General features: G+C 43.2%; 1 protein-coding gene across 6 annotated transcripts in view; it reads right to left on the bottom strand.

Moving 5' to 3' along the window:
• SEPTIN6 (septin 6) overlaps nucleotides 1-12,724 on the bottom strand; it is a 99,405-nt gene that overhangs the window by 62,289 nt on the left and 24,392 nt on the right. For all 6 annotated transcript variants that reach the window (XM_033107807.1, XM_033107798.1, XM_033107816.1 and 3 more), the window contains exon 3: nucleotides 11,114-11,309. In XM_033107807.1, coding sequence (XP_032963698.1) covers nucleotides 11,114-11,309 — 196 coding nt within the window. The remainder of the gene's footprint in view (nucleotides 1-11,113; nucleotides 11,310-12,724) is intronic.

Genomic DNA, 12,724 nt, shown 5'->3' with positions numbered 1-12,724 from the left:
CTTTGGGTTTTAGTCGTTCACCAACGAGACAGTTTTCTAGGTGTTTGGGACCGTTTGAGCGAGATTTTGCCTGCTTACTTTGAGCTCCAATCGTCCACCCAGAGGATTTCCCGACCGGTTGAGTCCCAACTGGCTTTCGCCTGAGGGTCGTTACCAGCCGCGTCGCCTCTCGGGATCCGTGTTGGCGGATTATACCAACCGATTGCTCACATAAGGGCTTTTTCTCCTCTCACCCCAACACCCCCATCGCTCCGGCCGGGTGAGTCCCAAAAGACATTCGTCTGCGGGTCGTTACCATCCGTGTCCTCTCGTTTGGGTCCGTGTTGGCGGATTGTACCAACCGACTGCCTACGTGAGGAGAGTCTTTATTCCTTATCATAATGGGACAAGAGGTTAGTGTTCATGACAAGTTTATCTCAGGACTAAAAGAGTCCTTACAAATAAGGAGAGTTAAAGTCAAGAAAAAAGATTTAGTTATCTTTTTTAATTTCTTAAAAGATGTTTGCCCTTGGCTCCCTCAGGAAGGAACCATAGACCACAAAAGATGGAAAAGGGTTGGAGATGCCCTTAATGACTTTTATAAAACTTTTGGCCCTGAAAAAATCCCCATCACTGCTTTCACTTATTGGCATTGCATTAATGAGCTACTTATGGTAGATCGCTACACCCCTGACATCGACCGAGTGTTACAAGAAGGAAACACATTTTTACAAAACGCTTCCCACCCCTCCTCCTCCTTACAGGACCCCTCTTCTAAGTCCTCCCACGATTCAGATTCTATTTCTATTTCAATGCCTCCTGAAGATCCTGAGACCACCAAAAAAGATCCTAGTAAGCCCTTATATCCTCCCCTACCACCTAATTGTCCTGATCTTAATGTAAATTCTAGCCCACCTGAGGACGATCAGTTAAGCCCTGAAGACGAGGCTGATTTAGAGGAAGCTGCCGCTAAATATCATAATCCTGTCTGGCAGTTTCTGGCCTCTAATCAATTGCCCCCTCCTTATAATCCCCAAATGCCTTTAGCTCCTATCCACGATCCTGATCAAACTCTCCTCTCCCACCAAGTCCAACAATTACAAAGAACCGTTCAACTCAAAAAACAACATCTAACTCTCCTTAAACAACTTCAACAATTAGATTTACAACTCTCCTCTGCTGCTACTCAAAAAATTCCCCCCCTTTCCATAAATCCTACAAAAAAATTTCCCATCTCAAATAAAAAACCCTCTCTTAATCTTTTCCCCGTTATTGAATTCCCCCCAATAAAAACTGAAGGAGACAGTGCAGATAGTGATGAAGACCCCGACAGAGACAATAAAGAACCCTCCAGACACTATAAACGCCTTGACTTAAAAACCACAAAAGAACTCAAAAAAGCGGTGGACGAATATGGCCCCACGGCCCCTTTTACACTCTCAATTTTACAATCCCTAGACGACCTCTGGTTAACCACCCATGATTGGCACTATTTGGCCCATGCCACCCTATCGGGGGGCGATTATGTTCTCTGGAAATCTGAGTTTTCTGAGGCCTGTAAAGAAACTGCACGCCGCAACGCAGAAGCGGGAGGCGAGTGCACTGATTGGACCTATGATAAGCTCAGGGGCTTTAAGCCCTACGATACAAATGAAGCTCAACTACAATATCCATCTGGCCTTTTTTCTCAAATTCACCTTGCCGCTACTAAGGCATGGAAAAGACTTCTCCCTAAGCGGCCGGCCACAACTCAACTCACTAGTATTAGACAGAGGCCAGATGAACCTTATGCTGACTTCATCAGTCGCCTAACCAACGCCACTGAAAGACTCCTTGGTAGCACAGAAACTGATAGTGATTTTTTCAAACAATTAGCTTTTGAAAATGCCAATTCTGCCTGTCAGGCAGCCATCCGCCCTAGAAAAAAGGATTCACTCTCTGATTACATTCGCCTATGCACTGATATTGGTCCTGGTCACCAAATGGGCCTTGCTATCGGGGCAGCTTTAAAAGATTCATTACTTAATCTGTCTAAAGGCAAAAACAATTGTTTTTCATGTGGCCAGCCCGGACATTTCGCCAAACAATGCCCAACCCCTCGCCAGACACCATTAGGCCAACCCACTCCCACACCCATATTGCCCCCGTGAGTATGTCCCAGATGCAAGAGAGGCAAACATTGGGCCAATCAATGTAGATCAAAAATAGATGCCCACGGCAATCCTCTCCTGCCCCAGCAGGGAAACTTCCTGAGGGGCCAGCCCCAGGCCCCTACAGAGAATCCAAACCTTGGGGCGACTCGGTTTGCTCATCCACAACAAAACTTTTTCCCGTCTCAAGTCTCCTCCGAGCAACCCCCGGCAGTGCAGGACTGGACCTCAGTCCCTCCTCCAAATCAATATTAACTCCTGACATGGGACCTCAGATACTACCTACGGGTGTCACCGGACCCCTACCACCAAACACTTTTGATCTAATAATCGGAAGAGGTAGTTCGAGCCTACAAGGCCTATATATTTACCCTGGTGTTATAGATAATGATTTTATGGGAGAAATACAGATTGTAGCCTCCTCCACTTCCTCTCTCATTTCTATACAACAGGGACAGAGAATAGCTCAACTACTCCTTCTCCCACTCCAGACCACCCATAAATCTGCCAACAATGAGCCTAGAAACAACAAAAATTTTGGATCCTCAGATGCTTATTGGATTCAAAATCTCTCCCCCAATAAGCCCATGCTAGATTTAAAACTTGATGGAAAAACCTTTAAAGGTCTTATTGACACTGGTGCTGATGCAACCATTATTAGACAAGAAGACTGGCCGCTTTCTTGGCCCCTTTCTGACACACTTACTCACCTACAAGGCATAGGACAAACAACTAACCCCAAACAAAGTGCAAAGTTCCTAACATGGCTAGATAAAGAAAATAACTCTGGCACAGTACAACCTTACGTTGTACCCAACCTCCCAGTAAATCTGTGGGGCCGTGACATATTATCCCAAATGGGAGTAATCATGTTCAGCCCCAATTCCAAGATAACCACCCAGATGTTAAAACAAGGGTTTCTCCCAGGTCAGGGATTAGGAAAACAAGGACAGGGAATTAAAAAACCCCTGTCTACTGCCCAGCGCCCACCTCAATTAGGCTTAGGACATTTTCACTAGTGGCCTCTGACCAACCTGCACCCCATGCTGACCCTATATCCTGGAAAGACAACTCGCCCATATGGGTGGATCAGTGGCCACTAAGTTCAGAAAAACTAAATGCTGCCAATCAGTTAGTGCAGGAACAATTGGCGGCAGGGCATCTAGAGCCCAGTAATTCCTCCTGAAACACACCTATCTTTGTCATAAAAAAGAAATCTGGAAATTGGAGACTTCTCCAAGACCTTAGGGAAGTCAATAAAACAATGATAATTATGGGCGCCCTTCAACCAGGCCTACCTACCCCTGTAGCTATTCCCTCGGGATCCTTAAAAATCATTATTGATCTCAAAGACTGCTTCTTCACTATCCCTCTACACCCTCAAGATAGACAACGTTTTGCTTTCAGCATACCTATAACTAATTTCCAAGGGCCCATGCAGAGATTTCAGTGGAAGGTCTTACCTCAGGACATGGCCAACAGCCCAACACTCTGTCAAAAATTTGTTGCTCTGGCCATCGATCCCATTCGAACTCAGTGGCCCTCTCTTTATATTATTCATTATATGGATGATATCTTAATAGCTGGCAAGAATGGGTCTGTACTTCCTCTCCCCAATATAAACAAGAAAAACCTCAGCCTTGTCCCGCTGAATGCTCTACTATTTACCCTATTATTCATAGTTCTTGTTACAATACCTATAAAACATGTACAAAAGATAACTCCTCTTATTATACGGCTGTCATGACAAGCACTGCTCCCGCTGTCCCTCATTCTGACTGGTCTAACAGCCCTGCTGCGGTTGGCATTGGCTCCTATAAACCCGCACCCTGCACGGCATCTAATATGTTAGGAAAAAATATTTGCTGGCAGATCGAATCCCCTATACCACATGTTTTTGACGGCGGGGGTCCAGCCGATCTCCAATCCAATGAAAAACGCATTAAAAAATTTGCTGAAATACAAAAGACCCTTAACCCTAAACTTACCTATCACCCTTTGGCCCACCCTAAAAAACCGGGTCACGTGGACATTGATCCTCAGACTTTTGACATTCTTAGTTCTACCCACAAGTTATTGCTTTCTGTTAATTCATCCTACGCCACAGACTGCTGGCTGTGTTTACTACAAGGCACCCCTTTACCATTAGCTATACCCTACCCCTTTGTCACCTACTACCAATAATTCATGCAACATAGCTCTCCCTTTTTTAGTCCAACCCCTTGGCTTTAACAATACCCCGTGCATCCTCTCTCCCACTCAAAACGATACTACCGAGGTTAATTTAGGAAGCCTCTCCTTTACAAATTGCTCCTCCTTCATTAATGAATCCTCTCCTATGTGTGCATCCAATGGATTGGTATATATTTGTGGAAATAATTATGCCTACACCTATTTACCACAAAACTGGACAGGAGTTTGTACCCTAGGCTCCCTCCTCCCAGATGTATCCATCATTCCAGGAGATGAGCCAGTCCCTATCCCAACTTTCGAACATATTGCAGGACGCACTAAACGTGCAGTCCATTTTATTCCCTTATTAGCGGGTCTAGGCATCACCACCGCACTTGCCACCGGGTCCGCGGGGATAGGACATTCCCTAGTACAATACCATAAATTATCTGGACAACTCATATCAGATGTCCAGGTACTCTCAGAAACTATCCAAGATCTTCAAGATCAGGTTGATTCCCTAGCAGAAGTTGTCCTCCAAAACAAGAGGGGATTAGATTTACTTACTGCAGAAAAAGGGGGCATCTGTCTGGCCCTCGGAGAAAAATGCTGTTTTTATGCTAACAAATCTGGAATTGTTCGTGACAGAGTCAAAAAATTACAAGAAGACCTTGAAAAAAGAAGACGAGACCTCCTTTCCAACCCTCTCTGGACCGGATTCAATGGACTTTTACCCTACTTACTACCCCTGCTTGGCCCCATACTCGGGTGCTTTATCCTACTATCACTGGGACCCATACTCCTCAATAAACTCATGCGCTTTCTCAGACAACAAATAGAGGCCTTGCAGGCCAAGCCCATACAGGTCCATTACACCCGACTGGAGATGCAAGAGCGAGGAGATCCCTATCTCCAATAACAGGAGTCATAAAACAGGACTCCTCCCCTGTGAGATGAACTGGATAGCCAATGACGGGTAAGAGGACAGCTCTCTAAGTAACATAAAAAATCAAAAACCTGTCGCTGTACCAGGTTTCACAGAGATGGACTGTCCCAACCTAAGACAGGCACAGTTCCCTAGGGGCTCAGAGCTCTTTTTTATAAAACAGAAAAGGGGGACCTGTAGTGGGCGGGTGCCTGTAAGGCACCATCACATGACTGAGAAGCATGAGATAGAGGAAGTTACTTGGGTCTTTAGGTAACACCCACATTCTGTAGGGTATGTCCAGATGGCTTAAGACCATCAGCCTGAGGCAACCCTGCTTACGTTAATGCCCCTCCACCCAGCACAAAAATGTATATAACCCATGATTGAGCTGCAATAAAGAGAGACTTGATCAGAACTCCTGTCTTGTCTCCGGTCTTTGTGTCTCCCATTTTCCTCCCTTCTAGGTACTTCGGGGTCCCTCGTGTAGTGTCCTGCGGGTCGGGACACCCTTGCATGTAACCCACTGTCTTTCTCTCACTGTTTTAGGATTCTCTCTGTCTTTAACCTTTGCCATTTTAACTATAATTTGTCTTCGTGTGGACCTGTTTGGGTTCATCCTGGTTGGAACTCTCTGCACTTCCTGGGCTTGTATGTCAGTTTCCTTCACCAGGTTAGGGACGTTTTCAGTCATTATTATTTTAAATATGTTCCCGGTCCCTTGCTCCCTCTCTTCTCCTTCTGGTGTTCCTATGATGCACATGTTGTTGAGCTTGATGTTATCCCAGAGGTCTCTTAAACCATTTTATTGTTTTCTATTCTTTTTTATTTTTGTTGTTCCGCTTGAGTGATCTCTGCTAACTTGTCTTCTCAGTCGCTGATTCGATCCTCTGCCTCATCTGACCTGCTGGTAATTTCTTCAAGTGTGTTCTTTATTTCAGTTATTGTATTCTTCAGTTCTAACTGGTTGTTCATTATGATTTCTCTATCCTTCTTTATGTCATCACTAAGCTCCTTAAACTTTCTTATCATCAGTGTTCTAAATTCTGTCTCTGATAGGTTGGTTACCTCTATTTCATTTTATTCCAATTCTGGAGGTTTCTCCTGTTCTTTTATTTGGGACATGTTTCTTTGTTTCCCTATTCTGGCTGACTCTCTGTGTTTGCTTCGAAGGATTAGGTAGATCCCCTAGAGTTCTTGGTTTTTTATGGGTGATCTTGTAGTATGTGTCATGTAGTATGTGTCCTTTATATTTGACTTGCACCACTTTCCTGTTTTCCTGTGTGTGTGCTCCAAAGGTGACCCTTGTTTTGTGTGTATTGTCCTGTTAAAGTTGATCTTTAATTGATTTTTGGCTTGTCAGTAGGTGAAATTGACTCCTAGGCTGACTAGTTGTGAGTCTTGGCTCTGCCCACAGTGGATGATCTTTTGCGTGTGGGTTGACCGCTCAAATGAGGCTTGGCCCCTATGGGCTCTTGTGCTAGAATTTGTTTTTAATCCAACTGGAATCTATTTTTTGGTCACTGTTTGTGTAGGAGGGTCTCATCTTATTTTTTCCTAATGGATGGCATATTTTCCCAGCACATTTTCTTGAAAGTCCATTCTTTCCCTGTTGACTTAGTTATGCTAAGTTCCCATATAAACATGAGTTTGATCTTGGACTCACTTCTCTTTTCTATTGCTTTTTTTTTTTTTTTTTTTTTTTTTTTTTGCTATTCTGATGCTTTTACTTCTTTATCTCCCATTCATTCACGACAATCCAGCTTCGACCCACTATGTCCTTGGAATTATTCTTAAATGTGGTAATGACCTTCATGTTGCCAAACCCAATGGATATTTTTTCAGGTATTATCTTCCTGGATACTATTCATCATTTTCTCCCATATGTGATACAACTCTCCCTTGATTCTTCTATCAATAAAAGTCATGATCATAACAATATCGTCTGTTCATTAGTTACTTAAGTGTGCCAGGCACTAAGTGTTTCATATGCCATACATGTAAAGTATGTCTTACCACAACCCTCTCGGGTCTATAGTACTATTACCATCTCCACTTTAAAGGTGAGAAAATTGAGGCTCAGAGAATTTAAGTGTCTTGTAATGTAAGCCCAGACAGTTGTTTTTTCTTCTTCGTAATGCAAGTGTCTGGCTTAAGCTTTGATTGCTGAGGCATCTACTTCAAAGAGGCATCCACTTCAAAGACCAGCCACAGAAAGATAAAGAGCCAGGATGCTCCCACTCCCAGGGGAAGCTCCTTTGTTTTAGAGACTTTGGTTGATTTCCATAACTGACCTTTTAGAATTCTAGTTTTCTTCCCACAATTTAAATTCCTGCTCTTACGTTTTAAATTCACCAATAAAACGTGAGCCCACAAAACCCTAGCCCCAGAACTTCAACTCCAAACAAAGGAGGACCCCAGGCCCATGTGTTCTCTCTTTCTCTACCTGCGACCTCACTGTTTGGCCAGTGTACCTTGTGCTTTACAGGACCTATGAATAATAAACTTTTTTTTACCCCAAAGTTTCCTGGTGGTTTTTGCTGAGGGTGTCTTCCAATCAAAATAAGAACCACAAGGGGCAATCCAGCTACAACACTAGTGCTGAGACTGGCACAAAACACTTGTCCAAGATCCCTGGACCAATAAGTTATCAAGATGGGGTTTGAACCCAGGTCTGTCTGAGACCAAAGCCTAAGTTCCTAAGCATTCCCCTTTCCAGCCTATCTTGTCTCCCTCTTGGGTTCCTTCTGCTCCAGCATCTTTTCAATGGTGGCTTTCCCCAAGATATGGCTTTCATCACTGCTCTCAGTCTATCCATGCACCCTGGGTAAAGCAGGCACTCTGATGCTGTTTCCATGCAGCTGTACTGATACATCTATGCCCAAATTGCCCTGTCAGTATGGAGAAATCACTGCCTTTTATTGTATTACTTCACCTCTGTTTCCCAGCCCAGTTTCAGAAAGGCTTTTCATTTCTACTTATTTAAGTTTATATTACAGTAGTACCCCCCTTATCCACGGGAAATACATTCGAAGACCCCCAGTGGATGCCTGAAAACACCGATAGCACCAAACCCTATATATACTTTTTTTTCCTATACGTACGTATCTGTGATAGAGTTTAATTTATAAATTAGGCACAGAAAGAGATTAACAACAATAATAAGATAAAACAATTACAACAATATACTGTAATAAAAGTTATGTGAATGTGATCTCTCCCTCTCCCTCTCTCAAAATATCTTACTGTACTGTATGTACTGTACTCACCGTTTCACTTAAAGGAAGCACTTTATAGCTTCTTTTTGGGATATCCAAATTGCCATCATTACTACTCTTGTGCTTTAGGGTGATTATTAAGTAAAATAAGGGTTACTCGAACATAAGCAGTGTGATACTGTGATAGCCGATTTGATCACCAACATGGCTACTAAGTGACTATCGGGAGGGTGGTATATACAGCATGGATATGTGGGACAAAGGGATGATTCACATCCTGGGCAGGACAGACAAGGATGATGCAAGATTTTGTGACGCTACTCAGAACTGTGTGCAATTTAAAACTTATAAATTGTTTATTTCTGGAATTTTCTATTTAATATTTTCAAACTGCGTTGACTGCGGGTAAATGAAACTACGGAAAGCAAAAACATGGATAAGGAGGACTACCATGTTTGATTTTGTATGAGTATGTATCATATTTATAATCAGGGAAAACAATAAGGATCTTACAAATATAATGGAAGTAGATTAGCCTCTAAGGGGCCATATCAGTTCAGTCCTCCCAAACCATCATCAAGGGGTTTTCCAATGTTAAATATGCTGAATGTATGTTACTGAGAACTGTGAGGAATTTAACTGAGGGGATCCTGAGCAATCTGCAGCTGAGATTAAGCACTCACATTGTGACCTAAATATCCCCTTTCCCCAGGGTCTAATTTATTCTCAACCAAATAAGATTAGCACAAAAAGCAAGCCTATAAAAAACAGAGCTGTCCTTTGTTTAGAATTTCAAATAGAAAACAGAAATCAGTTCAATTATAAAGAAGCTAAATATATTTATTAATTATAAGAAAATGGGTGTAGCTGTTGTAACTTCAAGGAAGAAATAGGAGAACTTGGGATACATTTCATCTAAGAAGCAAGAGAATCCTCAAAGAATGAGCAGACACTGCTCAAAATGATGAATGGCCTTTTCTGGAAGGAGTGTATGTGATTACCCTGTAACTTCTAGTTAAATGCAGATGGTGCCTGACCCCAACCCCTCCCTGGCCCCAGCCTTCATCACATCCTCATCTCTGAGTTTTCCCCATCCCTCATTCACTCACCATTCTCAAATACCCCAGACTTCTTCCTACCTCTCTACTTACTTCTGCTCCTTTGCTTTTCAGGATGTCTTTTTCTCCATCTGCTGACTTAACATCTCAAGGAGTTTGTCTTTAGCCCAGTGTTTATCTTGCTCAACTCTGATCCTTGTGTGATCTTACATGTGTCCACAGTTGGGAGAGATCACCCATACCTTGATAACACAAATCTCTATTTCTAGCCCAGACCCTCTCTTGACCTCTAACCTTTGTGTTGTATATTCAGCTGCCTACCATTGAAGGTCATCATGTCTCTTGAAGGCCCATAGACAACTCAAACTCAATATGTCTAAAACAGTTGATTCCTTTAAAAGCTGGTTCTCTTGTGTTACCTCTCTTACCATTTGTCTACTCTCCAAAGCCAGAAATCTAGATTCTTCTTTGCCTTCACAATCCCACTCTAAGTCCTGTTGATTCTATCTACTCAATATTGATCAAATCTATCTCCTTGTCCCTATCTCAGCACTTGATTTACCTCTGGCCTTGATCCAACTGGTCCAATCGTCTCCTAATTGTTCTTCTTGCTCTCTAGTCTATCTCAAAGAACCTTCTTCAAAAGCCAATCAGACGACATCATTCTACTTCTTAAAACTTTTCAGTGGTTCCACATCTGCATGTTTTATAAATCCCTCCAGGAGCTGGTTCCTGCTACCTTTTCAGGCTCATCTCCCTTACTTTTCCCCCAGCTCACTCCAACCACTCGCTTAGGGACAGACTCAGGTTTTGTGGAGCTTATATGATTTGAAGGGTCCCAAGAAAAATAGTACAACATTATGACTAAAAATTAGGCCTTGGAAGGGGCCTGTGTAGGTGAGGGCTCTGAAGCTTAAGTTTCATTTCATTAGCTTTGCAGTAACTCTGCCTCTGGTCTGGCCAAACAGAGCAAGCTGAAGTTCCCTAGAATATGCCATAATGTTCCACATCTCTTTGCCTTTGTCCAAGCTGTTACACCTTCCTGGAATGCCCTTCTTTCCCTGCCCTGTCTGTCTAGCAAAATAGCTCATCCTTCAAGGACCAGCTCAGGGGACACCTCCTCTGTGAAGGTTTCTTGATCTCCCCATATGGAACTGACTGCTCTCTCCTTCGTGTTCTCATTGTAATTTGTCCTTTACTTCTTTGTACCCTGTCCTTTACAGAGCATATCACACTCGATGGAACTAATTTGTTTAAAACCAGTCTTCCCGGTGAGTGCTTGAAGGGCAGAGACAAAGTTATTCCTTTTCAGATTGTTAGAGTACAGCAGTACCAGACACAAGGTAGGAGCTCAATAAACGCCTGCCAAATGGAAACCTCAACCATGTATCCTGTAAAGACACTCTTCTTTTGGCAAAGCGTGTGAAGAACAGTTGCTCTAGACAGGGACCCTGGGTGGAGATGGTGCTTGTGAGGTATCTGCTGCTTGCCCACACCACTCTGAGAGGAGAGCCAGGCAGGACCATGACATCTGCGGTCTCTCCAAAACTCTTGTCATGAGCCCTTCCCCGTGGCTTCCCACCAGCCTCCCCACTCCATCCCCTTCCTTACCTGTCCTCCTTGTTGATCTGGTCCCCAAACCCCACTGTGCTAACAATTGTGAGTTTTAGACCCACGTTGCTCTCTTGGAGGTCATAGGTACTGGACCGAAGCTGGACACCTGGCTGTGTGTGGGTGGCTGGCTCCCCCTCGAATTTGGTGTTGAACAGGGTGTCCATGAGGGTGGACTTGCCCAAACCTGTCTCTCCTGAAAAGCAAAATGATAAATTATGGTCCGTTCACACGATGAATGTGAAGCCATTCCACATCATGTTTTGGATGCATATTCATTGACATGGGAAAGTGTACACAACAAGACACTAAGTGAAAAGCATATAGAACTACACAGACTGTTTGATCTCAGTTAAGTGAAAAAAACTGAAAGGAACCACACCAACATATTACCAGTAGTCATCTCAGGATAATGGAATTGGGGTAATTTTCCTTCTATTCCTCATATTTTGTATTAGAAAATTGAGTATGCATTGTTTTTATAGTTAGAAAAAGAAACTATGTTATAGGCAGTGATGAAGAGGTAGAGTTGTGCCTAGAAAAAGACTGGAAGAAAATACAATATACTCTTACCAATGATTAGGCCTGGGTGGTGGGGTTATATAGTTTTCATTTCTTGCTTTATGCTTTTCTGCATTTTCCAAATTTTCTACAAGGAATATGTATAGCTTTTGCAATAAAAATTAAAAGCTTATTTTACATTTTAAAAGAAAGGGACAGCAGTCCTTCATCAAATAAATTTCCTCTCAATACCCACATCACCTCCCTGTCTGGCCCACACAGTGCTCTGCAGATGCCCAGATGTGTGTCCCAGTGGGGAGAAGACTGTGCATCCCTCAGCTTCTCCTCCCAGGGGGTTGAGCTGTCAGTGAGACCATTTTTAGCTAATAAGGAGAGAATGTAGCAGACCACAAATTATTCTTCCCTTTAAATTTCAAACAAACCAGTCATTTGTTTTTTTTAACTAATATGCTGCATGATACTAATAAATTAAACCATTGGAATTTCAAAAGTCTTGACTTTCACACCAAGGAGACAAGTAGGGTAAGGGCTGTGGGGACTGGTGAAGGTTTTTGAAAGTTATTCCTGGAAGACCCAAGGGATGTCAAGGCACTGCCATGAGCCAAGGAGTCTTCTGGGAATGAGAACATTGGAGGGAAACTGGTGGCACGGAATTTCAGCATCTGATGTGAGGCCACAAACTGGACTGAGCCCTTCAGCTGCTTATAATCTCTATGGATCCAGACTGTATTTGGGCCCCCATCCCAAGTGATTCAGGAATACAAGATTCAGTTGTCAATTACCTTGGACTGCCCTTTGAATACCTAGACTACCTTGCCATTCTGCTTATCACTCCTCTTCTCCCCTTTCCCCTTCCAAACCTTGAGATGTGAGCATTGACTGTCTTCACAGGCAAGAGTGGGTTTGCACTGGGCAAATCCTGGCCAAGTAAATGCCCCCTTGGAACCGATAGCATGTATCAGCAAAGCGGTCCAAGGCTAGAGTTAGAGCTGCACAATGCATGACTGCAAATGGTCTATCTGGGCACGTTTGGCTTTGTATCTTCCACGTCTCTTTTCTCCCGAAAAATGAGCTATGAATACAGGAGGT

Source organism: Rhinolophus ferrumequinum, chromosome X, assembly GCF_004115265.2.
Source record: "Rhinolophus ferrumequinum isolate MPI-CBG mRhiFer1 chromosome X, mRhiFer1_v1.p, whole genome shotgun sequence".
Lineage (NCBI taxonomy): Eukaryota > Metazoa > Chordata > Mammalia > Chiroptera > Rhinolophidae > Rhinolophus > Rhinolophus ferrumequinum.
This window is presented reverse-complemented; position numbering and strand designations above follow the sequence as displayed.